This window comes from Pyrgilauda ruficollis, unplaced genomic scaffold (genome assembly GCF_017590135.1).
Source record: "Pyrgilauda ruficollis isolate IOZ18807 unplaced genomic scaffold, ASM1759013v1 scaffold72, whole genome shotgun sequence".
Taxonomy (NCBI): domain Eukaryota; kingdom Metazoa; phylum Chordata; class Aves; order Passeriformes; family Passeridae; genus Pyrgilauda; species Pyrgilauda ruficollis.
Genome location: NW_024529044.1, coordinates 3258350 through 3285937, shown reverse-complemented (window position 1 = coordinate 3285937; position 27588 = coordinate 3258350). Strand labels below are relative to the sequence as shown.

Genomic DNA, 27588 nt, shown 5'->3' with positions numbered 1-27588 from the left:
GTGCAAAACAAAGTTAACTCAGGTTCAAAATAACATAAAAAGAATCTTGTAGATTCAACCTTGAACACATTAAGTGTTGTTAAACTTAAAACTCACTGTTACTGATGAACAAGGAACTGAAAATCAGTATCAAACTGGAATTTAATACACCATACTTGAAAGCATAAAGCACTTTAACCCCAGGATCAAGAATTATGCTGTTCTTTCACTCAGCATGGGCAGTGCTTTAAGATTAGGGAGTCATTTGCACATATTAAAAGCCCTTAAAAAAAACCAAAACCACGAGACCATGAAGCATTGTCATGGATCAACAGCCCACTTCCCCTCCCACCACCTCCATAAAGAAATCACTGCTCAATACCAGTGTAAGTATAATTTGAAGTTTTAATACTAAGATCTTCCCGTTTCTCTGAAGCTCAGAAGCCTGCATGCTAACTCACAACGCCTGCAGCTGTGGGTACACAACACTCAAGCCTGGTCTGCACATATGCTCGTGTGAAGGCGACGGTTACGGTGCTGCAGAAGCTTCCTACGCTTGTAGCAGCTTGTTAGCAACACCACTACAGAGTTTTGATCTTTTCCAAGAACTGGCCCTATGCTAGTGAGACAAGGAAGAACACTGCTTCCAATACTTTCTTGGAAGCCAGCTTTAATTTTCTTCCCCATCAAAGCAGAGCCTGCCATGCTAAGCAATCTAGCCCAATCAAGGCAAGGCTGGTATTTGTATAAGCTTAAATGTTTAATCAGACACAGTTGAGAAACCTTTCTAGAATTTAATATAAAAACATTTGACATATCATTAATGTAAAGTTGTGCACATGTTGAGAAAATTGTCATCTGAAAGAAAAATCGGTCTTCAAATATCTTTATTGGAAGGCCATGCACTGCCTTCTGTTACTGTATTTCAAATCACTGTACATTTACTTTGAAAACACTGTCTGCATTTTCTAGTACAAAAAACTAAAAATTGTTTCAGGAATGTAGAGAAATATTCAACTTAAATAGCGAAAAAGTGCACCATAATTACTGCTGCACTGCAGTCATTTCTGCATTTCCCATTTCTTAAATAACTATCCTGTTTTGATAACACACAATATAAAGAGCAATTATGAAAAACTGAGACATTTAAATACACTAAGTTATTGAGAATAACTTGTGGGCATGGGGTAACCTATCATAGGAGCAGCACCAGTGGCAGGGTAGGCGTACTGCTGCTGGTTCATGCCATTGTGCATGTTGGCAATGTTACTGCCGTACTGCTGCTCGTAGCCGTTCTGGTACGCTCCTGTGGGGTTACCGCCGGCCCTGAAGCCGGCCTGCATGCCTGCAGCTGCAAAGCCGTTCCCAAAGGGAGTTCCATTGCTGAAACTCTGGGCGCTGTAAGCCCCGTTTTGGGTTTTTGCTCCGAAGTCTCTCTTGCCTAGCGCACCATAGGTTCTCTCAAAGTTCTCCCTCTCTCTAAAACTACTAAATCCACCCCTTTTGCCCGCAGAGTATCTGTCACGTCGGTCACCTCGGGAACGACCTAGTGAAAGAGACAAGACAGTTACGCGTATGGTAAAGGCTCTCCAGTTCAGCTAAGCAGCATTTATTTTCTGTCCCAGCAATTCAAACCTACTACAAAAGCTTTCCAGGTGCTTGTTGGACTTCAGTTAGATAAAGCTGTCTCCCTTTTGACAAGTCGTACACTCTCCCCCATAACACAAGTTGTGGCATATCAAGGCAAAAAGTGAATTTTGCCAGCAGGACACTTGGGTCCATCTCTCTTTCCAAGCCATAGGAAACAAAGTGTTTTATTTCAGGGCAAGTAATGAAGCACCTCTTTGGCCTGCTCTAGCTATAGGTGCACCACAGCACAGGCTGGGAGCACTTGGGTGCTGTTTTCTGGCTTTTGTATAAATAAACACCTTCTGAGGTCACAGTAACTTGGTAACTAAACCACCTTCCACATTTATTTTGAAGAGAGGCTGGAGGTGGAATCAGAAGTTTCCATTTTGTTCTGAGAGGAAAGCTATGCACTGAGATCAAGAACAGCCCTTACCTGAACCTCTGTCTTCAACCAGCTGAAGCAATTTGGGGTTGATGGCTTGATTAGCCTCCCGAAGCACAGAGATGAGGTCATTTACTTGCTTAATATTGTTAGGAGTAAAGAATGTGTATGCTGTGCCTGTTTTGGTACTGCGGGCAGTTCGTCCAATTCGGTGGATATAGTCCTCTGAGGAGTTAGGGTAGTCATAATTGATGACAAATTTCACATCTTCCACATCTGTAAAGTGTTGCAGTGTGGCAAAAAGCGAGGTACAAAGTTTTGCACACCACAACAGCCAAATCGAAGATAAACATTAGACAAGAGTATTTTAAAGGGAATAATGGCTGCAAAGAACAGTGTTAGAATCATCCATTTCTGCAAGAGCATAGTGGAAGAGAAAAGTTACGCACACTCCGTCTGATCCCGTTCTCATCACCCACCCTGTGAGCCAAAACCTTACCATAAGGAGTGTGCATTTGCTTGTCATTCCCAACTCAAGTGTCCCCTTTACAAATCATCAAGTGACATCTGAAAGCTTCTTGCAGTAGGGCCACTAAAGCTCACAGCAGCCTCTTCATGTGCTCATTTGAGGACCTTAGAGTAAAAACATACAAGGTCCTTCACATACACACTCATTAGAAGCTCAAAAAAAAGGGGCCACACTGCTCGTCTTGCCAAGACCTTTGAACTGCAGCTGCAAGAAAAACATACCTGTCCCCCCAAAGTCACCAAGTTGTTTTTATGCACTGTGTCTTGTCTAGGCAAGCGCTTCCAAGAAGCCAGGGTTCACTTGAGAATGGGTCTCTGGCAGGTCTCGACATGACGACTATGTATAGGTGGAGGAACTTCGACTTTCAAAGGCATTGAAAAGCCATTGCTTTCCTGCCCCACTTGTTAAAGTGAGAGGTGGACTTTTATTCTCAGATTTCATGTGCCAGTACTCACCAATTTGTACAAGGCTTAGTACATTTTAAAGCTGCTCTCTCCATTTCATGGTTGAAAAAAATTTCATTGAACATTGAAGTTTAAAATTATGTTCTTCAACATTTCAAAAAACTCACTGAAATTCAAAGACCACAGATCACAGCAGACAGTATGCACAAAACTAACAGTACTGCACCATGGCAAATCATGCAAAGCATGGAGAGAAGAGAAATACCAGGGCAAAGTGAACTGTGAATGAAACTGCTTATTTCATGAGAGAACAGTTTATGGGGTAGTAGTTTAAAGGATGATCTTTGCCTTTTGAAGATTACTGGCACACAATGCTCTCAGCTTTCACCTCTCTATTTGACTGGAAGCAGCCAGCCGATCATTTCCACTAGTCCTCCATCCCCCTCGAGTCCTCCGATTGTCATGCCTAGGCCTTGCCACAAAGACTGCACCTTTATGTGAAGAAAACTTAGAAAAATGCAGAGGTTAAAGAAAGCAATAGACTTTCTTTAAAAGCTTTGGGCAACTGGCATTACGAGTTTTACTAACCTAGACCTCTGGATGCAACATCTGTAGCAATCAGGATTGGTGCTTTTCCATGTTTGAATTCTGTAACACAAGAAGTTAATCCATTTTTTTTCCTGAAGCAACACACGTCAGGATGCTTGCAGAAATTGCTGAAACACTCACCATTTAGAACCCAGTCCCGCTCCTGCTGACTTTTATCACCGTGAATACCCATCGCTGGCCACCTGAAAACACAACAGCTTGACTGACCCAACAACACCCCAACTTTGTGGTTTCATTAGTCAAAAACTAGGCTATGGCAAATTCCAGTCCAGGCATTGTAGCTGATAGCTGCTGTCACTGACAGTTTTGATGCTTAACTGTAGTGGTCAAGAGCACATGCAAGACTATTGGGGTTGTTCAGTGAAGTCCCAGCTACTACTCACCCATCTCTCCTCATTTTTCTGGTAAGATCATCACAACGCCTTTTGGTTTCCACAAAAACAATTGTTTTGTTTTCCTTCTCGCTCATGATTTCTTCCATCAAACGAATAAGCCTATTTTTAAGAGATTATGGTTAGAGCTTAAGACTGCTTTCTACTGTAGAAGTTTAAACTGATTTCTTGTCTTTAAGCCTTCCATCAAACGAATAAGCCTATTTTTAAGAGATTATGGTTAGAGCTTAAGACAAGTTTAAACTGATTTCTTGCCTTTAAGTTGCCTCAGACTGATGTCAAAAATCCATCAAAGTAAGGCCTTCATTTCACAGTTCATAAAGTAAAACTGACGGAAAACACAGAATGCTTTGCCCCCAAGGCCTACTTACTTGTCATCTTTCTCGACATCATGACACACATCCACAATCTGAAGAATGTTGTGGTTTGCACTCAGTTCCAGTGCACCAATGTTGATGTGCACATATTCTTTCAAGAAATCTTCAGCCAGCTGCCTCACTTCCTTAGGCCATGTGGCACTCCACATCAGAGTCTGCCTGTCAGGCTAGAAAAGATCAGATCAATGAAAGATCAGTAGAGGCCTAAGTTAAATGCCCAACCAAAACTACCCAGGCTTGCATCGCTCTTGCTTTAACAAGGGTAGTGGCAGTAGTTTATATCTGCTATAGTGATAAATGCATGAACCATTTATACTCACTCTTATCTGATCCACAATTTTTCTGATCTGAGGTTCAAATCCCATGTCAAGCATCCTGTCAGCTTCATCAAGGACAAGGTAAGTACACCTCCTGAGATTGGTCTTTCCAGCTTCTAAGAAGTCTATAAGTCTTCCAGGCGTTGCAATGCAGATTTCCACACCTAAAACCAAGCAGTCCCATCAGCTGAAGCAGTTTCCACGTTGCCCCAGACAGACATGCATCGGAGGCTGATCCATACCTCTTTCCAGGTCACGGATTTGTGGTCCCTTTGGAGCACCTCCATAAATACACGTGGACTTCAAACGACATGCTCTGCTGTACTCTGCAGCTACCTGCTGCACTTGTTGGGCCAGTTCACGGGTTGGTGCCAACACAAGACACTGGAAATAGGATGCCCATCTTTTAGCTCAATACCCAGTACAAGATCCTAGTCTGAGACTAATTTTGAGCGTAAAGTTTAGTGCCAGACTGACTGAAGTAGATTTAAGTAGCCAAACCAGCAAACCAAGTTACCTCCCATCTCAGCTACCACCAAACGTGTGCAGGATACCTGAAAGTCACTAGCTTCCAGGGATAGCAATTTCCAAAATATAACCCGAAATCAAACCCTGTTCTGTACTATTTTTAGGACGATCCAATCAGAGTTTACAGAATACTTGGGAAACTACCCCAACAGGAAATCACTTTATTCATACAGAGAAACAGAATGCAGCTATGCACTCTTATGAGCATGGCTAACTGAGACTGTAAAATACAGTCCTTAGAAATTAAAATCCCCTTGCATTTAGGAATACTTACAATAGGTCCATCTCCTCGCTCCAGGAATGGCTGATGATTTATATGCACAATGGCAGGCAGTAAGTACTGTTTGGAAGAAAGACAAATCACATTACAATCTTTTCCTAGAGGTGCTCACCCTGCACGAGGCTATGCCATACTGCCACTGCTGAAATCCAGCAGTATTTCAGGCTATAATCAAAACTTACAGAGAGCGTTTTCCCTGATCCAGTCTGTGCCACTCCAACCATATCCAATCCACTCAGTGCAACTGGCCAACCTTGTGCTTGAATAGCAGTTGGTTCAGTGAAGTTCTGCCTCTGAATTACTTCCATAACGTTTGCTTGAAAAAAAATTTAAACATACAGATTCAGATGTTGCCCTAACCCAGTCTGAAGAACAACCAGTAAACTGGTCTTCACTTACCAGGGAAGTTTGCTTCATAAAAGTTGATAATTGGTTTTGGACAGTTATGGCCCCTAACTGTGACCTCTTTGCTTGCTCTGTACTGTTCAACTTCTTGCTGCAAAACAAAACACCCATTATTGAAAATAAGCTCTGATACTGAAGTTATATTTTAAGTTACCCCATCTGTGCCTGCTGGGCCCCATGACCCTCAATATGTTTGCACTTTCTGTTTACTCTTGCTCGAGCCAGATCAGGTACATACCGCAGTACGTCTAACTACATCCGGATGTTCTTGGTAGAAGTTCTTCTCAAATTTGGGCAGCTCATCCAAGTTCCATTTCTTTTTTGTAAGTTTCTCCCCAGGGTTTCCAAATTTCTTCCCAGAGAGAGGTCCACCTCTACTTCCTCCAAAACGAGGGGCTCCAAACCTAGGCAAAAAGAACACATCATAGAATGCAGGAGAAACATTTTAGTCCTCTTCCTGAACAACTTCACCACCGTCTCTGCACTCCACCCATTACTTTACAGTTCAGATGTATAAATTCTACCTACAGAAGTTTTAGGATGCCAGAACTTTAAAACTCATACTTTAAGCTGCAGATGCCACAATCTGCCTAGCCACAATTCTTACTCACAAGCTAAGACAACGTGTCTTTCCTATTTCCATACAATGCAATTGAACAGCAAGTTACAACAAGCATCAAAACCTAGGGACTACCCCGTGATCAAAATGGTTTCCCATCCCAGTGACACTCCTATTGCTGGAAGAGGGCAGGGGCAGTTACGAAACCTTGAGATAACTTTCCCGTAAACCGTTTTTTTTGCATATCCCAAAAGACAGACTTCTTTTAACAACGGTGTTTTATGGGGCCATGCACTTTATTACCATTTCAGCTTCGGTCCCTCCGTTCGGAGAAGGCTGATCGCGAAAGCCCCGAGGCGCAGCTCGGTGCCGCGCTGAGCCATGCGCTGGCTCCGAGCGCAGGGCTCCCTCCCCCGCCCCGATCACTTCCCAATTTTGGCCGGGCGGGTACTGGGAACGATCCTTCCCAGCACAACACAGCGCTTCCCGAGCGGCCGCTGCTTCCTGCCAGCGCTGTTTCCTTTGTCTCTCATTTCTGTCTACGCCACATTTTCCAGCCGCTGCCATTTTAGAGCCGGGGCTGGGCGGGGGGAGGAGGAGGAGGAACAAAGGCGGCAGCAGCAGCATAGCCGGCATTTTGATTCCCCTCAGCCACCGCATGGCGGGGCCGGCCATTAACATCCGCTTACACAACACAAAGCGGAGCCGGCCGGCTCCTACCGGCCACAGCCCGAGCCTTGGGAGGGGGAAGGGAGGGGAGGGAACCGCCCTGCCGAGAGCTCCCCGAGGCTTCGGCACTGCCAACCCACTGACCCACAAACCTCCAGCCCGCCCGCCGCTCCCAGCGGGGGCAATCGGGCTCTGCAGGGACCGTCTGTGCTGGGGGGCGTCCCCAGGGGGTTGGGGCGAGTCTTTTACTTCCAAAAAAAAAAAAAAAAAAAAAAAAAAAAAAAATTACCCCGCGCTATTCTTAGCGCTAGCACACCCGCGGGGGGTGCTCTGAGGCGAAGGAACCGACAGTCGTCCACAATCGGTGGCCTAAGAAAGCCCGATACCCTCCCACGGCTACCCCTCGCGGCGGGAGCCCTGAGGGAAGGGCTCACGGCCCAACCCCCGCCCCGCCGCCATCTTAAAACGTCTGAAAAACAACCCCGAGAGCCCCACGGGCAGGCTCAGAGTCCGGACGCTGGCGGCGGCTGGCGCCGGCCGTGCCCCCGGACTCACCCTCTATCCCTGTCGCTGGAATACCCGGGCATGGCGATGGTGGCGGTGGGCGAGGCGACTCCGATCACTTAGAGCGGGTGGCGAAGGCCTGAACAAGATCCGGCGCCGTTGGGGGAGGCCGCTCACTGTGGGCGCCCGGCCGCGCGGACGCCGGTTATATAGGGGGCAGCGGGGGCTGCCGGGAGCTGGCGCGTGACGCACGCGCGGGCCCCACCCCCGCCGTTATGTAAGCGGCCCGAGCCGGCGCGAGGCCACGCCCCCTTCCGCGTGGGCGTGGCCACGGCTCGCCCGGCTGACCGGCTTTGAGCTCGCGGCCGGAAGTGCCCCCCCCGCGGGGAGCTCCCCCCACCCCCTGCTCGCGCCTGCGCGGGGCCGCTGCGGGCGGGAGCCTCGTTCTCGCTGAGGGCATCCCGGCCTGAGGGGGACGGAAATAGAAATGGAGAATTCTGTCTTCCAGCCTCCATAAGTGCAGGCTTTCTGCCGCCCGGCGTGTTCAGAACGCAGCTCAGCTCCTCAGCACTTTCGGCAGGGCAGAGCCGGACCCTGATGTCCGCAGTGCAGTCCCCCAGTTCTCACAGATCTGTTTGTGAAAATCCTCCTGAAATAGCTCGAGATGAGCCCAGGCTTTTAACTAATAAACATTTTAACTAATAACTGCTACTTCACCGTAGATTGGCCCCATGCCCACCTGTGACTTTCGCTCTCGGAAGGAGCCAGATGTGCAGATCCTGGAGAGCCGGACGCAAAATAACATCAAACCTCTTCAGGCCAGTTCATTTATGCTGTTACATTGCCTTTTTAAAATGTTTACAAATGCATACGTAAACAGAAATATTTATAAACACGTGTCAGTAAAGTTACCAGTGTCATCTTTTTGGATTCCACACCAGGGCCAGTAAGCTGAGTCAAAGGTCACCGGAGTGCAGCTGCAAAGCTGCTCCGAAGGCACGGGGTGAAAACTCCGTACCCCAAGGGGACCCGCTGCTCCCCCACCGCCCTGGCCAGGCCAAGGCCCCCACCTGAGGCTTTACACACACAAGAGCTGAAGTTTTGAGCACAAACACCCGCAGCCACCTGCTGCAGGCAGAGAGGGAAGAAATGAAAACAACATAAGGAAGGAGAAGTACCATAACAACACTTCCCGTTTATATCCTCCCACCTTGTAGCAATCTGCGCTTTAAGGCTTTTCTGGGACAAAAATAACTGTATTTGATGGCCATTTCTTCACATTTTGGTTCTATTTATGCCCTTAGCTTGTAAGATACCATGACAATGTGTTTTACAGTTTCAGTGTATGCACCCTGAAACACAGTTACTTTCATTTTCAACATATTGCTGGATAAGAACAAGGGGCATAAAACAATGAGTTAATAGAAATGGTGAGTAATAACTTTTTGTTTATTTACAGTGTTTGTGGACATTAATATCTTTTAAGTCACCTCCTCTATAATAAACCAAAGTTGCAGTGTAATTTTTCCTCCTTTTAAAACAATTCCACACTTACAATTATCCTTGCCTTTTTTTTTTTCTTTACAGTCAAGAAATTCACAGCATTTATCTCAACCCCATACAGATCTGCATAATGAAAATATAAAGACGTTTTTGATCTATTGTGTATTATTTTCTAGCCTTTTGAAAAAAATTGTTGCTAAGAATAGAGCAAGGTTTGCAAAGACTAGAGTTCTACATGATATTGTCTTCAAAAGTAAAACCTAAGTCAGGCTTATTTTGTTTATGAATAGCCACAGCTGTTTCACCTTCAGCAATTTGGAATTCCACCTCACTCAACCATTTTTGTTGTAATTCATTTTTTATTTCAGTAGCACTCTAGCTTGACTGGTTTTGTTAATACTATCCCAGCAAATTTCTAGTAGAGGAATCTCCCCATTTTTTTTTCAGTATACAGTTACTTATTTAACATGGCTTATGAAAGATTTTTGTCCACAAACACCCCTACTAACACTCTCCACCTTCTGACCCTACATGCTTCCTGCTCCTGACAAGTCTGAAAAAGACTTTTGCAAAGGCTGTAAAAATAAATTTTCTTGTTCTATTGCATTTAACACAGATTAATTTGATTTTGTTTGTGTATAACTTTGTGGCTGCTGTTACTGTGCTGTTAGTAATCTAAGGTTTTAATGAATTGAAAAGACTAAACAAAAACACAGTCTCTGCCTTGTCTACACACAGTTCAGTCTGCAAGGAACTCCTTTCAATTTCCTTTGTAAAAAAACTTCCTCATTTTTCCGTTCCACCCTCCTAAGTTAAACATCGTTGATTTTCCCGTGTTCTCTTAATTATAGCCAACACATGGAAACAAATCAACACAGCTTTGCAGAGCTGTGTATGTAGCAAACTAAAATCCGTATTTAGTTTAGTTTGATAGCACTGATCTGTGTTTGCTTACACACAACAAAAGCTCTTTTGTGTTCCTGAGGTGCTGTGTGCATTGGATTTGGACCTACAGATGACACCCGTGGGCTGCTGCAGCTCACAGCACTGAGGTTTAATTGCTGCCAGTTCCTGCTCTTATGGTCACAACTGGGAGCTCAGCTGCTTTTGTCGTGCTCAAGGAGTTCAGTGATAAAGGACACCATTTTTGCTTTCAACATGGAAAACCCAGAATTCCTAAGGAGCATGGAATGCTGTTGCTCAGAACGGAAATAAGACTTTCACCATCCAACCTGTCCAACAAGCTGCATGCTAGCAGCTAATACAGTAACTTTCCTTTATAGATCTTATTTTTAATAAAGGTTTTAGCTCTCCTTTCATGCAGAAATGCTTCGGATTACCCTGTCACACCTGTATCGCGGCAATTAACAGCAACCCCCGGGGAGGGACATACCGGCCAGCAAACGTCCCGGGTCAGCCTGCAAGGTCAAGCGCGAGAACCTTCCCCCGCCCCAGGCCGGCCCTTTCCCCACCTATTTTACCGAGGAAGCGCCAACACCCGCCTCTCGTTCAGGTGACGAAGGCGGAACCTCACGGACAAACCCCCCACCTCCCCCGCCGCCATTTTACGCCGCCAGCCGCCCTCGGCGGCCGGAGCGCCCCGGGGCTAGGGCTGGCCTGTGCTGCCCGGGGCCCTCGGCCCGCGGGGCCCTGCCGCGGTGGCGGCACCGGCACCGGCCGGGCGGAACCGGAGCGCCCGGGCGGGGAACGGGGCCGCACCGGGGGCGCTCGTCACGTGACCGGGAGCGGCGGGGAATGGCACGTAACCCGCGCTGGGGCCCGGCTTTGGGGCTCGGGCTCTTTCTCTGCTCCCCGTTCCCGCTCCCAGTCCTAACGCAGGCCTGTTCCCAATCCCGTTACAGAGAGATCAGCCCGGCCCCGCCCCGCAACAACGGCCATGACCAAGAGCACCGGACACTCCAGCGCGCGGCCCCGCCCCTTCCTGCAGCGCCTGCCCAATGGGCGCGCAGGCCGCGGTTTAAATGGCGGGGGCGGGCGCGGGCCCGGCTCGTTGGTGCCGCCATGGGCAGCGCTGAGGGCACAGGTAGGGCCAGGCCCCGGGGCTCCGGCCCCGCGGGGTCCCGCTCCCGCGGGGTCCCGCTCCCGGAGGCGCGGCCGGCCTGGCGCCCGCAGAGCCGGGAGGGTGAGCCGGAGAGCTTCCTTCTCCCTCATCACCCCCCTGCTCGCATCGCTGGCACGATTTTATTCAGCTCATTATTTATTAATTTGTAAAGCTCATCCATTCAGCTCATGTTTATTCATTTATAAAGCTGTCGTTTACTTGTGTTACGGCTTTTTAAGTTCTTTGCGTTAACCTCCCCCTTTCCCTCTTTTGTCTTTGTTCCTTTCCTGGCGACACTTTTAACTTAATAAAGCTGCAGATAAACAGCAATTCAAATGTTCCAAGACATCAGCCTGAAATGTAGGAGATGCTTTAACCTTTTGTGCATCTGAAACTTAAAATAAAGTGATGTCTGGAGCTGAAGGAGGAGTAGAGGGATGGAAAAGTAACATTCCTATGTACAGGAGGCTGAAAACTACAAATTCGTTTCTGCTGTAGTAATTCTATATATTTTCCTCCCAAAGGTGACTCATGCCTTCTCCAATAAGTTAAAGTTCTTAATGCTCGTTAAAATATGTGTCCTTCAAAGCACTTTGGTCTCAGGACTCAAAGGTTTTGGGAAAATCACAATGTTAATGCACATCTTACTGCACTCAGCAGAGAACTTGGTGGGGCCACCTCTGTATTCTAGCAATCCTCAAATAATTAATTAAAGTAGAATTTACTTTTCGTGAGGAGTCTTTACATTAGCACTGATGACATTGCCGAAGACTTTTAGAGAACCTGGGCTTGTTAGAGAAGCTCTTGTTTTCCAAAAAAGAACCTGTCATTTCTGATCATTGATAAATGGTGTATCAAAGCTTGGCTTGTTAAGGTCTTGAAGGTTTGGAGTTTCTGGCTATGACACCAGATTAAAATTTGTTTTTCATTACATGGAAAAAAAAAAATAACCTGCCCAGCCTGTGGTACTTCAGTGCTTTTCACCTCCCAAGTCCAGTTGGGCTATGATTGCACTTGAACAATATTTAATATTTTGGATTAATGAGTCAGCCTCCTGTGTTTGACCACCTCTGGTGGAATCAAAGACACTTACAGGGGTTACCTTTTACTGTAAATAACCACATCTTTAGTTCTGTATCTTTCAGTTCTGACATTAATATGTTTTTCTTCTGAACAGATTGGGTTGATGTTGCCAATGATCTTATAAGGACCTGTCACATAAACCAGCACATAAAGCACCTCTCAGAATGTGGTGCTGACATGTTTGTTCGTCTTTATGAGTCAATCTTAGGAGAAAAAGTACCAGGTAGGAATGATAACTGCTAAATCTGCTTTTTATTTTTGTCTCTGTGTATTTTGTAGTTAAATAATATTGAAACTTGTAGAACTTCCTGCAGATGTAGGGATTTAAAGTGTTTACATCCTTCCAAAGACAAAAATATAAGATTGACATTCTTTAAGAAGATTTAAGAGATATTGGCAAAATTTATTTTAACTTTGCACTGCTCTGAATGGCAGCTATGAGGATAGCCACAACAAAACTACTGTAAATTAGGCCTTGAAAGCTGTCTGTGGGCATAATACTTTTGAAGGGTGTGAACTACCTCATTTTATCTTCTTACAGCACTGTTAACACTGAAGTCTGCTCTCATAAAATGCTTGATACTTAGAGTCTGCTAAGAGCTGGGATGTGATTTAACCCTGCTTTAACCCAGCTCCACTGGACTTCAGTGACAGCTAAGCAAAGGCTATACAGTTAGGCATTTGCTTTGTAAACTGTTATGTGTAGGAAGTGTCAGACTACTGATTGCAGAAGATTTTAAGAGCACTGAGGTAACTGGTACCTGTTGAAGGTAGAAGTCTTGTTAAATGTAAGCACAGAACTAAAAATAGTGTTGTTCCCAATTAAGTAGAATACATTGTAGTGCAATTATTGTGTGACAGGGAGAGAAGAAGCCCTAACACAAACTGCAGTTCCAGTCTGATGATCTGAACTAGGTGTGTGTGCTGGGGGTGAAGGAGAAGAAATGCTTTAGTAATCTCTGTTCTTGAATTTAATCCTGTTAAAACCCTCACATCTTCCAAGGGGTGTTCTAAGTTTGTGCTCAGTATTTATAAAAGGTTTTGTAGGACCATATATGATACTTGGGCTTTTCATCAAGGACACAAGGTACTGAAAAAATACTGGCTTGTAATCAGAAGTTAAAGTAGTTTCATTGTTAAGGTACTTGCAACAGGCTGTCCATTTAAATAGTCTAAAATCTACTATTTCTTTTAAATAGATTTCATTGCTACTCCCAGAAGCCAAGAGGATGATGCACATAATGTACAAGCAGTAATAGATTCCCTGGCACTGGATTATTTGCAGGTCAGCTTGTCTCACATCACGGGTGAGTACTTGGTTTAATGAGACAAACTCAGTTGAATATCTGTGTGGTTTAATTTAAACATTTTAAGAACCAGGTGTTACACAGCTTGCTTTCATACTTGCATGGAATCTCTTCTTATGGTAGTGGCTGTCACCAGAACACTGACCCATTGCCTTGGACATCAGGTTACAAATTGAAACAGCAAGCAGAGAATAAATAAGAGTAAGAAATGTTAAAGCTGACATCCAGCCCTGCTTCATCTGGCTACCAAAGTGTTTTCTGAAATCTGCTGCTGGCTCAGGCTTGGGCACTGTGCATCACAATGTACACTTGGACACTGCTTTTAAGACATGACCCTGGAGTTTCAAACTTCTTATTAGATTTTTAAAAGTTGGTGAATAAAGAGTTGAGCTGTGTTGTGTTATCTGTAAACAGATAATGGCTTTCCCTGAGTATTCCTGTGTATGGTCTCACACAGCATAATCTGCAAAGAGTGAAAACTGCTTGGTAAGAAGTATCTGACTTGGTGCCTGTACACAGTGGCTGGTGTTTGCAATCCTGCTGCCACTCCACAGACTGCTTCATGCTATAGTTTTATGTATAAGAAAAATATTAAATACCAATTGTCCCTGAAAATATCCCAGAATATTTATTTTGTGTGTCAGCAGTTACTGCATCAATAAACTTTTGGAACTGAAAAGATGCAAATTTAGAACACTTAAAATATATTTTAAGCTTACCTACATAGTCATAAATAAGTGACCAGGTGTCTTCTGAGCTGACACCTTTACAAGAATTTCCAAGCACTCTTCTACAGAAAATGCCTGCTTTTGAGAATTTTTCTTCTATGAAGTACTAATTATTAATATGTGTCATTATCCTCTCTTAAGGTGAGAACATTGTGAAAGGAGACAAGGAATCTATCAAAAACCTCCTTGAAATATTTGATGGTTTGTTGGAGTATCTTAGAGAAGTCAGTGAAACCTCTTCTCAGACTGGAGGTGAGATGTAAACCCAAAGTGTTTCCAACGTAACAAAGATTTATTTGGGTTTTTTTGTTACTTATAACCTTGACAGAGAAAGACAAAACTGACCCCAGGGGAGGAAAATTTCAGGGGTGAAGCTGAATATTTGCATTCCTTATTTTCATAAACAATAATAAAAGAGATAAATTTTCCCCAAACTTACATAATCTTTCTGCTTCATTCTTGTGGCAGAAACCTACTCCAGACAACTCATCCTTTGTTAGTTGCTTTTCAACCTATAAGTAGATGATTCAGAATTAGGATTCAAGGAGGGAAATGTTGGCTTTAATTGGGAGAATGAGCAAATGTCCCTTTTACTTACTAGGAGAGAAGGGGGGAAACAGTCTTTCCTGGGAAGAGGGTCTTGGGAGTAGGTCCATAGCAGGGTTATTTTGAGGAAAATGAGAGAAGCTGCTCAGCCCTGCAGAGGCATCTTACTGCAGGCAGAACTGGTCTTCCTATGTCAGAGCTGTGAAGAGCTGTCACCAGTGGCTGTTGCACTCTGTGATAAGGGGAGAGAGCACTTGGTGCCTGAGTTCCTCCTGGCCTGGTCCAGACGGACACAACCCAGAGGAATGTGCCTGTACTGCTCTTCCCTTCCCTCAGACTGCCAGTTTTGTTACCCACTGGGGGTTCCTGGCTCAAATTTTCTAGCTGTAAGTCCACAGTTTAATTCTTTTGAGGAAGAAGAAAGGTTTATTAATAACTGGAACAGGGGAATATATGGTAGTGGTATAATTTTTCAAAATTTACCATAAAAGTTGCCCCACCTCCCCTACCTCCCCCTCCCCTCATGGGGAACATTACATGTCATCATTTTAGATTAAACGCTACAATGTTGATATTACACCTAAACTGTTTTGATGATATTGGAAGTAGTAGCTGTTATTTTATAGGTAGAAGTAGTTTTCCTGAAAATAATTACCTCTTGGTTATTAACAGCTGAGATAAATGTGCTGTCTGGTGATGAAATTCAAATTGCATCTCAAGAGCAGCTGGAAAGCACTGCTGATCAACTTTCAGAACATACACTACTCTCATCAGTTGAAAGGTAAGAACAATTCTGAATATTTGCTTAAACATAGTGATTGACTGTGTATCTGTAGAGAAATTAGTAGGTTTTTTATAGTATAGACACCTACTGATTACATATGCCAAAAGGAATGTGAGGTGACTCTTCTGGTTGGGCTAAAATTACATCTGGGACTTCTGCCCTTGAAGAGTTGCTGATTTTGTTTCCCTTAAGTTTACTTTTTATGTGGAATGAAACAACTTGAAAACTTTGATCAGTTTTAAAGATTGATTCGTTCAGCTGAGTTCAGGTTGTGGCTGTGACTCCTGCTCTGGTGTTAAGCTCAGTTGGTGGCTGTGACTCCTGCTCTGGTGGTAAGCTCAGGTTGTGGCTGTGACTCCTGCTCTGGTGTTTAGCCCAGGTTGTGGCTGTGACTCCTGCTCTGGTGTTTAGCTCAGGTTGTGGCTGTGACTCCTGCTCTGGTGTTTAGCTCAGGTTGTGGCTGTGACTCCTGCTCTGGTTGCTCTGTGGCAGCAGGGCCGTGTCCTGCACGGCTCCTCGGCAGCTCCATCTCGTGGGCTGAATGAGCAGAGGCTGAGAGAGGAAATATTTGATGGCTTTATGTTCCCCCCTAGGTCCCAGTCAGAATATTTTATTCAAACTTGTGATACAGATGGCTCAGGATCTACCAGTGAATTAATTAAACTTGGAGATACTGCTTATTCATTTTCCAAGAGAGGAGAAGGTGAGTTTGGGTGAGAAAAAATTTTAAAACTCTTCTCTAGTTAGACTCCTAGGCTTTTTTTTGGTTTCCTTTTACAAAGTTATTTCTTTCACATAAATACTGTTTTAAATCCTTGTTTAAAAACCCCCAGACAACCCACAATAAGCAAATTCATCTTGCTGAAGTTAAAATTTCTGGAAGCAAATATTCCAGGCATTATTTTTCATGACTCTTGCACTACCTTATTTGGATAAAGGTTTATTGTTTGAGTTCCAGTTCAGTTGTATTAAGGTATTTTATCTTGTTCAATAGAATAGGAGAATTCTGAAGACTTTGTTTCATTTGTTGCAGTGTAACACGTATTATTTAAGACTGTAAAAAAATTATTAAGTTCATTCTTAAAGAATACTTCTCAGGAGTGTGTGCCCCTTCAAAACTTCATGGATGGCTCTGAAAAGAGTAGTGTGCAGATGACTTAAATGGAGATCATTCTTACTTCATATTTTTTATAAGAATATTCCAATTCTTCCTATTCTTATTGATGATTCATCTCCTCAAGTAGAGGCATAAAGAAATGTTGTGAATTATGAACATTTCATTGACTGGAGGTACAAATAAGAATTTAGCAGACCTATTGTGAGCTTAGTATGGATTGCTGACCCCAAGCAATGTGAAACATTAAAATTGTCCATCTCAACAGTTCATAGCAAGATGCTTTATAGACCTTCATTTAATTTTTTCAAGCATCCACTTCTAGAATTTCAGATGCCTATACTTTGTCTAGCAGAAAAAGACACGGAGGTAGAAGAATCTGAAAGCACAGAGGCTCTTGCAGCATTGCCCAGACAGTTCTCAGAAAGTGAAAAGGGGACTGTAAATGAAAGGGAAGATGGTGAGTATTGATTGTTCTGACAGCTCATCCACCTGATTTTGATTTAGGGGTGTAGGGAACTAGGGTAGTGTGGAGGAGAGCTTTAGTCGTGGATGGAAACGCTTTAGTCATGTTTTAAAATAAATTCTTTTCAGAAAAGCAGTATTTTGGTCTCTCAGAGTAGGCAAACTTCCATTATCTGGGGTATTTCTGCTTAGCTAGGATTTGGCTTCAGCTAGGCTGTTTTTAATTTGTATTGTGGTTTGTATTCTTTTCTTTTGTGGTTCAAAACACTAAAAAGTCCTTGTGGAAGATCTTCACATCCAAAATCATGTCCTCAAGGCTGAAAAATGTTACAGTGCTCTCCCATGCAATCCAACAAAGGTGGCAGCTCACATTAGCTATCGAGACACTTCCCTTTGTTATGTACACACAATGCACAGAACGTGCTCTGCTTTCCCAGATAACACTTCAAGTTCTTTGTGTTTGCCTCTTCAGGAGGGATGGAGTCTGTTCATGCTGCTGAACCTCACAAAGGGAGTTTGAGTGTCGGTGCTACAAAACTGGGGGAGCCCATCCAGCAGGCAATTCCTCTGCTGCCCCCGTTCCAGCCCTCGGATCCAGGATGGAGAGATTACCACAGCTCAGACAGACAGGCAGCAGCTCTGGCTTGCAGTCAAGCAGTGAACATTCCTACTGTAAGGAAAAGCTACCCTTTGATTATTTAATTTTCTTTTAGTAACCAATAGTGCTTTCATTTGAAAACCTCCTAGTTTACTTGTAGAATGGGAGTAGATGGTCCCTGAAGAACACTTTTGAATGTGTCAGAGTTTATTTCAGTTCCAGGAATTTTGGATTGTGGATTCATTCTTCACTAAATGTCCAGAGAGGAATTTAGTTTGAGGGGTGTGTTTATTTTATACATATATACATACACATCTCCACAGTCAATGCCAGAGTTTACAGTATAGTAAACAAAATAATTATAGTGATTTTTATCTATCTATAAAATCAGCATTGATTTCCATTTGCAGATAGACCTAATGTATGAGCTTCCTGTCAGCACTCTCCTGTGAATTTATAGAATACATCTTCCTTTTTATTTCAGATTGAAAAGTCACTTACCCAAAAATTTAATGATGTTTCTGATGGTCTTCCTCTATCCAGAAAAACCCCTGGTGAGAGAAAATTTTGCATCCTCTAGGGTAACTCTTAAGTGTTATAATGTTGCATTTATTTTTACTGGCACCACAAAAAACACTGTTTTGAATCTACTAGTGCATTTTTTAAAAATCAGCCACAAGTTTGTATTTCTATCTCTGCTTTACAGAGAAGCAAAAATAGGTTACTTTTAATCTGTTCCCTCTATTGGAAAAAAGTAATCCATGTCCCCAATTCAACTCCTTTCTTAGTTAATCCTGTTAAGATGGGTCTATACCACAGAAACCTCTTCCAGCAGATAAGTCCCATGGCTGAGCTTATCCTGAGCAGAGAAACATGGACCAAACATGCCAGTTTCAATTCTAAGAAAAAGCCATTAACTGCTATTGTAGAAAAGGTTTAGAAGCTATTTTTTTTCAATACTCATTTTCTCTGTTGCCTTGGAAACACTGCTTACCTTTTTTAGTTTCCATAGCATTCCCATGACACTGAGCATTGAAGACTGGAGAAATTACCAAAATGAATGTCACAACTGGGTAACCACAGTTGCTTTGTCATTCTATTCTCTGAATAATTTGGATCCACAGGCCCTGGCTCACATCTTTTTTCCCTTGTTGCCCACATTAGCAGGCACGATGCCATTAACTCACAGTTACCTGTCATCTGCTTCTGCAGTGGGAGAAATGCTGGGAGATGATGCCAAAGACAATGTGACAAAGGTACATGTTGCATCTTAATTTTTGGAATTTCAATCAGTATTTTTTGATTTCTGCTTAGTCTGTTATCTTGTGGCACTTCTGGGCTTATTTCAAACCTTTAGACTTTCTTTCCCCAATATACAATCAGTGATGCAGTGTTGTTAGACTGTGATTATGTGCAGTCTGTGAGTCATGTCAGTTCTTAGTTCTTCCTGGAGTTGTTGCTCCAAAATGTACAGAGCCAGCACCCACAGAGTTCTATTTATCACAACCAACCAGTTACTGGTTATCTTGCTTTTTAATCAAAAATGTACAAAGCACAGAAGTACAGTCATGTCCTTTCTCTGAAGTGTATCAGCATTCTAAATTAGTAAGAATTTTGGGGGTTTTGGCCAATAAAACTTAGATTTACTCATTTTGAAAGATCCATGAACTGCTTATTATATTCTCTCCTTTTATTTTCTTGCATTGTCCTTTGCTTTTCAAAAACTGAATAATACAAAACCCACAAACTGATGAGCAGTTACCAATCTGTGCCCATAGAAATGTGTCTGTAAAGGAAGTTTCTTTCCCTGGAAACACAATTTTGCCTTCTGCAACCACAAGAGGTACTCACAGACTTTGCTTGTTCCAATAGTTCAAACAGCTTTTACTTCTACATTGTCTCTGAAACTCGTTTTCCATTGGTGCATTTCCCAGGATGTCCATGCCAAGCCCAAGTTACTCCAGTTTGAACGGAGACGTTACCAGGCAGAACTAAACCAGTGCAGCTAAATGGCACAAGGACAGGAGTGTTCTCTTTTGGCTCCCTGTGAACTGCAGCTTAGTCTGCACTAAGGGAAATTCAGTTTATTTCCACTACCTGGCATCAGTCCCAGGCTGATGAGGTGGAATGTGGAGATACTCCTTACCTTAACCCAACCCTGTTCTGGTTCCATGGCATAGCTGTGAACTGATCTTCCGTATTTTTGCTAGTCCATTTCTTTAAACATTAATTCTCTAAAGCACACTCTCTGCAGTCAGGAGCCTAGAAATAGAACTATTTTTCTGTATCTACACTCACAGTGTTTGGGATGGTTCTGTTACAGCATCTCTACTCACATAATCTATAAAACCTTCATTTACTCATTTTCCTAGGTGCCTCTGGTATCTGAATCTTCTATATCTACCTCTTTTGAGAAAAAGCTCTCACTAAGTGCTGAACAAGTAACACAAACCCCAAGACCTGAATCTCAGCACTGGTCTAGAACAACAAGGCAAGTTCAGATTTTTGGTACTGAACCACACTGGCACTTTGATTTCCATGGCCAGCCAGTCCCCTCCTCCCTTTTAAAATAAGATCTTTCTTTCCTTGGCTGTGTGACAGTGAAAGAATAATTCTCACAGAAAGATTTCCTGTTTCTCCTGACATATACTCATATTGTTAAATATGGTTATAGGCATTTACACATTCTGCTTTACTTAATCCTATAAAAACATGCTTAGGCAAAAAGTGAGCTGGAATTGTATGAGATAATGCTCATCGTCAAGTTTTTAGAACAGAAATGAAATCTGTCTGTTTTCTGCTTTAGCAAATATGAAAATTCCACCACAGATTCAGCTGAAGATTCACTTTCCCACAGAACAACAAAGGAGAAGGTGCCTGAGCAGCAAGAGTTTAATGAAGCATCAGAAAATCTGTCTCGCATGCTAAATGAACTAGATTTAGTAAGTGCAGTCTCTTCTTTGTTGAGCTGAGCAATGCAGCTTTAGTAATGACACTGGAGAGAATTAAGAGTATCAGTGCAATATGGATGAAAAGGAAATCTGCAACTAACACCTGGCTTTAGTTCATTCCAACTTTAGAACTGTCTGTTGAACCTGACCCCACAAAAAAAATCTATCCCTTAGATGTTGAAGAGAGCTTTGGGTGAGCACACAGGAGAAGAGGAGCTGACAGATGAGGACAGCCTGTCCCACCACAGTGACAGTGTCATGGACTACGGCCGAAGGACAGCTGGGAGAGGTGACAATCCTTATGCCAGTGTTGGGATGGAAACAAATATAAAAGAAAGCTGCTACACTGAATTACAGTTAGTTACTAAGTTTTGTATTGCTAGTTCATTTCTGGTTTTTTTCCCTATTTCTATTGCTAGTTCATTTCTTTGATCCAAACCTGAGCTACAGTAACAGAATTGCAACCAAGTTTCTGTTTAACACTTCAAAAACAATGGTAAAACTTTGCAAAAAAAAAAAAATACAAGTGAAACACAGCTGCAGTAAAAATGTGTAGCACATGGGGGAAGAGACAGAATACAGGCTCACAGGATGTGGTTCTGAAATGAGGGCCTAGTCACAATACACTTCACTGGGGTTTTTTGTCTCAAATTTGGTACTCAATGAATGCTCCTTCCCTACAGACACATCACATCCAAGGTACCCAGGCAGGCCACGGTCCCTCTCTCCAGCCTCACCCTCCTCTCAGCACCAGGACCATAAACTGAGTGGCAGTGCAACAGGCCACATAAAGACAGTACGCAGGCAGCTGCAGGAAGAAAGGGACGAAAGAACAAGAAAAACAAAGGTAATTTTTGGATGGGACCTTGTTGTAGTTCTTACCAACAGTTATACTAAAACCACAAAAAGAGAACTTTAATGCAATGGGAGCATCTGGTCTCCTCTAGTAATCATATGCTGTTTCATCTGTAGCCTGCTGAGGAAGAGACTTAAACCCCGAATTTTGCAAAAAAGAGTTTAAAGTGGAAGAAGCTACTTTGACCCATGCAGCAACCAAGTTAACAAGGTGGCTGTATGGACTGATTATTTCCTCTGACAAGACCTTTTATTTTTGTTTTCTAGCTGGTCACTAAAGCTTATGAAAATGAGCTAAGAATTTTTGAAGTGAGGGAGAAGCGTAGAATTTCCAAGCTCAGAGAAGCTGCCAAGGAAATGGTAAGTGATGCACGTTGGGATTGCTGGTTGTGTTTTGCTTGGTTGATTTTTTTCTTTTTAAATTTGTCTAGATAGTTTGTTCAGACACCTTTGGGAACAAAACCTTGACTTCAGTGTCATAGTTACAACACTGTACAACTGAAGTAGTAACTTACTAATGCTGAGTGCTGCAGCAGAGCTGAGGTTATGCAGTGATGAGATTTAACCTTTATTTGAACCCTGACCTGCATTTTGTAAATTCTGGCCTTCTGGAGAATCCAATGCAATATGTCCAAGTTCTCACTCTAAAGTCTGAAAGATATTTAAGTTCTGATGGCCAAACTGTGTTCTGTCAGTGTTTCCCTTCTCATACCTGTTCTCCCATCTGTTTTACATCTGCTCTTAAGGAACAAGAGTACAAAGAAAATGTCTTTCAAGAACCTCCAAAAGTGTCTCAGCGAGTGAAAGTTTATTCTAGAAAAACCACACCTCAGTATCCCAAATACAGCCAGTGGATTCCAAAACGAGGGACCACGAAGCCAAAGCAAGCAGCTCCAAGTAAGAACTGCAAAACTATACTTGCTGGAAAACTGGCATCTTTTGAAAGCATGTGTTGAACTCCAAGATTAAAGGCACCAGTCCAACATATACCAGTCAGCTGTAGCATTTTCCCTTCTTCTGACCTCTGTATGTCTGGATTTTTGTTAGGGAAGATAATGCTTTACGTAAATGTAAACCATCAGTGCACAATCAAATTGTGACCCATTTGCTACTTCCTTAAAATCCCTTGGATTATTTTCAGGGCTAATTTTCCATTGCTGCTACTCCTGTGCTTATTCCACTAGTCTGAGCTCTCCTCTTGTTATTTTTCTGAGCATGTATCAGATTTAAACTCGGGCCTGTGGCTAGAGCTGAGCCAGGTACAGGTCACTGAGCAGGATCTGTCAGGACCCTGCCACTGTGGTGTTAATGCTGCCGCTGGTTCTGCTGAGTAAGTGATGCTTCAAGAAAGCCAAACTGCAAATCCTAGGCCCAGTTTTGGTAACCAGCACTGTGCATGCCTAGGGTTAAGATCACCAGATAATCTCCTATGTATCTGGATGTTGCTCAGCTACACTGCCTTATTTTTATTCCAGTTTTTGAAGGCCATGTACTTGGTAAATACCCTTTTGTTTCATCTCCCCATCATCTTTTCCTGCCAGAAAGATCAAAGATGTAATGGATGGGAATGAGCTGGTTGCAAAGCAGTTTATTTTGCACCTGTGTACTTGACCTGGATCTGTCATTGCTGTGGCTGTGCTGGCTTTATTTTAAGTTGCTGCAACCAGAGAGAGAGAGAAAGCAATCTCTGATTAGTGATGGTCATAACCACATGAAGAAAGAAGGGGATACCTGTCTTAGTTGGATGTGGTGGGGGTAGGGAAATGACATCTGAGCTATAAAATCAATTCTTCAGAGAAAACAACAAAAGACTGGGATTGCTTTCTCTGCTGCTGTTCTGGCAGGATGATGTGTCCTGCTGGGCTTAGCTTGACATGGTAACAGCAGCATGGTGATTTTATACAGCCTTCAATGTAAAATATTTCTTGACTTATGCTGACACTGTCTGGATGAATTTACAACTAAATGTATTCTCCATGAATTTATTGCTTACCTCTTCCTTTATCTTACAGTGACAATAAGAGACAATGACCTCCTCTTGCAGCTCCTGGAGGAGTTTCCCCACCTGCACATTTCCCCCAATACTCTGAATAAAATGTGGCATCAGCAGCTTGCACAAACTATGCACCTCAAGGCACCCTCTGCCAGACCTAGACCAAAACTCCAGAATGAAGTGAGTGTTGTCATTCTTACCTGGTGAATGTCAGCAGAGATACTCTGACAGGGCACCTGCACCCACAGCAGAGTGTGGAAGGATGTTCTGGGAGCTTGGTTAAATAGGGATGTACAGATTTTACATACACAAGTTCAACTTTTCATCAGCCACTTGAGTATTATGGTCCTTCTTTGATACTGGTTTCTTGAGTACTGCCTAGGGTTGCTATTGCTGTTTTAAAAGCATTTTGTAGTTTCCACTGCTAGTTCTGAACAGTCTTTTAGTTTAAGAGTGAGTTACGAGATGCAAAAGTTGATTAACTTATACAAGGCAACCCTCAACCAAACCCCAAAACATAGCAGAGGGGCAATATTTAAATCTGCTACATAGGACAGCTTGTCCTGCAGCATGATGCAAGTAATGAGCTTTTTTTAAATCTCCAGGTTGAACAAGCCTTGAAGAAACATGAACTGCTTGCTGCAATTATTAAGAGAGATCAAGATCACAGCAAGAGACTGGTATGTTCTTTGAAGACTATTTGTTACATAATGCAGAGATTTCACATGGAGCTATCTAAAATGCATATTCCCACATCATGAAAGTGGCTTTTTGTCTTATGACAACTTTACACTTTTTGAGTAGCTGTGGTCTCAAAATGCTTGTTTGTTATTCTGTTTGTTGTGCAGCTACTGGGGTCATGAGAATGGAATGTTATTATTATTACACTGCACTGTTGCTCTGAAAGGTAAAACAAATTCTAAAAAAAGTGCAAGGAGGAGAAACTTGAGGTTGTGTTGCAGCTCCGGTGACAGTGACACAACTTTGCTACGTCAGTGGTGACAAACACTTTAAACCGTAACTGCAAAGCTGAGGTGTGGAGCAGGTCCTCAGTAAAGGACCCTAATTAGCAATAATTAACAAAGCTTTGCCTGCAAGGGGTATCTGTTGGCAGCTTGGTGGTCTGACAGCTGCTGCTCTCCCTTCAGCAAGAGATCAAGCAGCGCATCCACCGGCAGAAGTGGGCTCAGAACAAGGTGACGGAGAAGCGGCAGCAGGCGGCGCGGGCCAGGAAATACTACGAGGATTACAGGGTGCAGCTCCGGGCCAGGCTGCTGCGGGCCAGGACACGCGAGGAGAGGGTGAGCAAGGGGGGCCTTGCCCTGCAGAGTTCTTTCCTGTCAGGACCCCGGTGCTGAGGTTGGGTAGTTCAATCCTGCACATGCAGTGACCAAAGCAGAGCCAGGATGAAGTGGTTGATCAGTCAAGGCTCCAGATGAAAAGGTTCCTGCTCTGGAAATGTGGATCCAGTGCAGGGCAAACCACGTGAAACAAGAAAGGATGATTTATGGGGCTAAGAGGAGAGAAAGGGTGAAGTATCAATGTGGAAAAACAGGGCTGGTAACATGAGAAATTGGGGAAATGAGTTTTCAGAAACAGTAGGATTAAGAAGTTGTTCCTACAGTCACCTCCAAAGAAAACAATCTAAATCTTCAGTTAAGGGAACTGATCAAACAGGCAGCCTTGTTAGTCAGTTGTGTTTGTAAAACAGAGTGGACTTTGTGACAGATATGATCTAATTAGGGCTGGACATCAGAGTGAGGGAAAGCAAGGAGAGTTATTACAGCTCTGCAAGAACAGATACACACTTGTCACCTTTCAAAATAAAAGATTAGAAGTTTACTGCATAATCCACTGGTAGAGATTTGAGAACTGTTTGCCTCAAGCTGTGAGCTACAGCTTCTAAGTGTTCTTGTGGAGGAATGGAAAGCCTGAGTCCAGGCTGGATTTCCTGCTGCTGGAAACCTGGATGAAGGTCCTCAAGTCAGACTGCAGAGTACAGGGTGGGTTGTAAATCACAGTGCATGTTCAAAGGCTCTGGCTTGCACAGTTGGGTCATCTGACTAAACTGACAAGAAAAATTATTATATCTATCAAAATTTCAGCTAAATGAATAATACAAATCCAGCTCAGCTGTATCTGCACCACCATTTCTAGATACATACTCGTGCTTTTTCATGGGCTGTGGCCTATCCTCATGTAAACATCATTCCATCAGGAGCTAAAGCAGCTGAGAAATGTAAATGTATACTTACAGGTTCCTGGGAAAGTTTCAGGTTTGCTTTTTTTAATTGCTGGCAGATATTTAAAAACTTATTTGAAGAAGGCTTAGAAATTCAGAAGCAAAGACTGAGGGACCTGAGAGTTTATGCTCGAGAGAAGCGTGATGAGCAGCGGAGAGAGCACCAGACTGAGCTGGAGTCTCTGGAGAACTACTACAAAGACCAGGTAAAGGTTCATCTGGATCAGGCAGATCATATTTTTCCACTTAGAAGTCTTTCTTTAATTATTTCAACTCACACACATGTTGTGTTTAGTTTTCCATGCTAGCAGAAGCTATATCTCAAGAATTCCAAGAAATCCAAACCAGAGAGAAAGCACAAGCACAAGTAAGTACTCTTAATTTTTTCCAGTTGCCTTTTCTTTCTACATGCTGTGGCTAATGTCAGTATTTTCTTTAGATGCTACAAAAATCAAAAAGAGAAGTGAGATCAAAGATGGAAAAGGAAATACAGCAACTGCAAGCAGCAATCATGCACAATGATGATGACACCTTTTTTCAAGAGCTGGAAGCAGACAGACTGAGATCCAGACTTCAGATTGCTTCCTTCCAGTACAGCCAAAGCCACTTCTTCTGAGGCTTGGGTAAATGGCACTCTTGGGTAAATGCAGTCCTCCCTGGCTAAGATGATCAGGGTCTTTGAGAGCTGCCATAATGAGAAGATTGTGTGAAGCTGTTTTTTTTCTCTGAAATATCTGTTTTGTCATTTTGACCTGTCAGGGGTGTAGCTGCTGGGAACTGGGATCTCCACAGCACCTTTATGATCAGCAATAAAATTTGTGAACTACTTTTTACCTTCCTAGCAAGGTTGGGGTAATGTTGGGCTCTACCCAGAGGAAGCTGGGATGAAGTCAGAGTGCTTTAGTGAAGTTTTCCTGGTGGAACAGTTGGATGCTGAGGCTCCTCTGCATCTGTGCTGGGACTGTTGCTGTTAAGCCAGCCAATCTAACACCATTAGCCAGAAATCATGGATTGGAAAGCTCACAAAGCACAAGAAGATCTTTGAAAGAACATCAGAGGTTCAGGTTTCCTGTGAAAAGCCAAGTTGGAGAATGCCTGCAATAAACCTGACATAAGTAACTGGGAATTTAAATACATCAAGCAGGGGAAGACTACTTCTTCCACTCCTGCTTCAGTTGTGTTCACAGTGTTGGCATTGCTGGCTTGATAAAATACAAAGGCACATAAAATACTCTATAAATGCCACAAATGCACTGGGAAAAGTAATTTGAAACAGAAAACAATGCAGATTCTTCTAAAGTTGTACATGATTAACTTCTGCAAGAGGTGAACCCTGGGGAGGAGCTATGGACAGCATTCCTAATCTTCCACAGGGCCATGCTCACAGGTGCAGCCTGATTACTCCATCTCACACTGACAGAAGCAGAATTAAAGAATGATTAAATATTTCACCAGTCAGTTTTTACCTTACTTCAGGCTCTAAGGTCTGCTTCCAGGCAGAGCAGGAGCTGACAGCAGGCACTGCACCTACTGCAGCATCTTGCAGAGCTATAAACAGAGCAGTGCCCAGCAGGAACTGCAGGTTTCACCAGCCAAACACTGCGGAGGTGCCAACACAGAGGGGTGAGGACTTGAACTGAGAACAATTCCATAAAACCAAGCTGATATTAATGAAGTCCATTACTGATACAGTCTCCTCTGCCTGACAAAAGTGCAACTCTTAATTAGTTTATCTTGGTAGTAGAATAGTTCTTGTTTAAAATTGCTGTGTGAGAAGTGATATAGGAATACTGG

At 43.2% G+C, this 27588-nt stretch overlaps 2 protein-coding genes across 5 annotated transcripts; one reads left to right on the top strand and one right to left on the bottom strand.

The window, feature by feature from the left end:
• Positions 1-366: 366 nt before the first annotated feature.
• Positions 367-7792, bottom strand: DDX5 (DEAD-box helicase 5). Of its 2 annotated transcripts, none has more exons than XM_041485645.1 (13): positions 7639-7792; positions 6070-6235; positions 5826-5922; positions 5609-5742; positions 5421-5486; positions 4861-5002; positions 4622-4782; positions 4296-4468; positions 3916-4026; positions 3653-3714; positions 3512-3571; positions 2042-2266; positions 367-1525 (listed from the first exon to the last, which is right to left on the bottom strand). In XM_041485645.1, exons 1-13 carry the CDS (start codon positions 7644-7646, stop codon positions 1140-1142), a joined length of 1791 nt encoding a protein of 596 aa, XP_041341579.1. In that variant the 5' UTR covers positions 7647-7792; the 3' UTR covers positions 367-1139. The 2 variants fall into 2 exon arrangements, with proteins under 2 accessions (XP_041341579.1, XP_041341578.1); XM_041485644.1 differs by having other exon boundaries at positions 7615-7788.
• Positions 7793-8306: 514 nt separating this feature from the next.
• On the top strand, positions 8307-27280 carry CEP95 (centrosomal protein 95). Of its 3 annotated transcripts, XM_041485637.1 has the most exons (23): positions 8307-11110; positions 12306-12434; positions 13411-13518; positions 14388-14498; positions 15465-15573; positions 16170-16279; positions 17046-17150; positions 17628-17827; positions 18238-18307; positions 18918-19009; positions 20126-20244; positions 20560-20695; positions 20879-20993; positions 21388-21551; positions 21827-21919; positions 22306-22456; positions 23572-23732; positions 24158-24232; positions 24701-24853; positions 25854-26000; positions 26090-26161; positions 26234-26417; positions 26554-27280. In XM_041485637.1, exons 1-22 carry the CDS (start codon positions 10822-10824, stop codon positions 26408-26410), a joined length of 2886 nt encoding a protein of 961 aa, XP_041341571.1. In that variant the 5' UTR covers positions 8307-10821; the 3' UTR covers positions 26411-26417; positions 26554-27280. The 3 variants fall into 3 exon arrangements, with proteins under 3 accessions (XP_041341571.1, XP_041341572.1, XP_041341570.1); XM_041485638.1 differs by having other exon boundaries at positions 18921-19009; positions 26234-27280; XM_041485636.1 differs by having other exon boundaries at positions 26234-27280.
• Positions 27281-27588: the final 308 nt, after the last annotated feature.

What these genes read in the sequence shown, in the direction of transcription:
- CEP95 (XM_041485637.1), top strand. Translation starts at nt 10,822, where the DNA reads ATGGCACGTAACCCGCGCTGGGGCCCGGCTTTGGGGCTCGGGCTCTTT. An exon ending in GCCAAAGCAAGCAGCTCCAA is followed by an intron (nt 22,457 to 23,571) that starts GTAAGAACTGCA and finishes TTTATCTTACAG; the next exon opens with TGACAATAAGAGACAATGAC. An exon ending in GACCAAAACTCCAGAATGAA is followed by an intron (nt 23,733 to 24,157) that starts GTGAGTGTTGTC and finishes TTAAATCTCCAG; the next exon opens with GTTGAACAAGCCTTGAAGAA.
- DDX5 (XM_041485644.1), bottom strand. Translation starts at nt 7,646, where the DNA reads ATGCCCGGGTATTCCAGCGACAGGGATAGAGG. An exon ending in AAATTGTGGATCAGATAAGA is followed by an intron (nt 4,469 to 4,621) that starts GTGAGTATAAAT and finishes GATCTTTTCTAG; the next exon opens with CCTGACAGGCAGACTCTGAT. An exon ending in GATGTCGAGAAAGATGACAA is followed by an intron (nt 4,027 to 4,295) that starts GTAAGTAGGCCT and finishes TCTTAAAAATAG; the next exon opens with GCTTATTCGTTTGATGGAAG.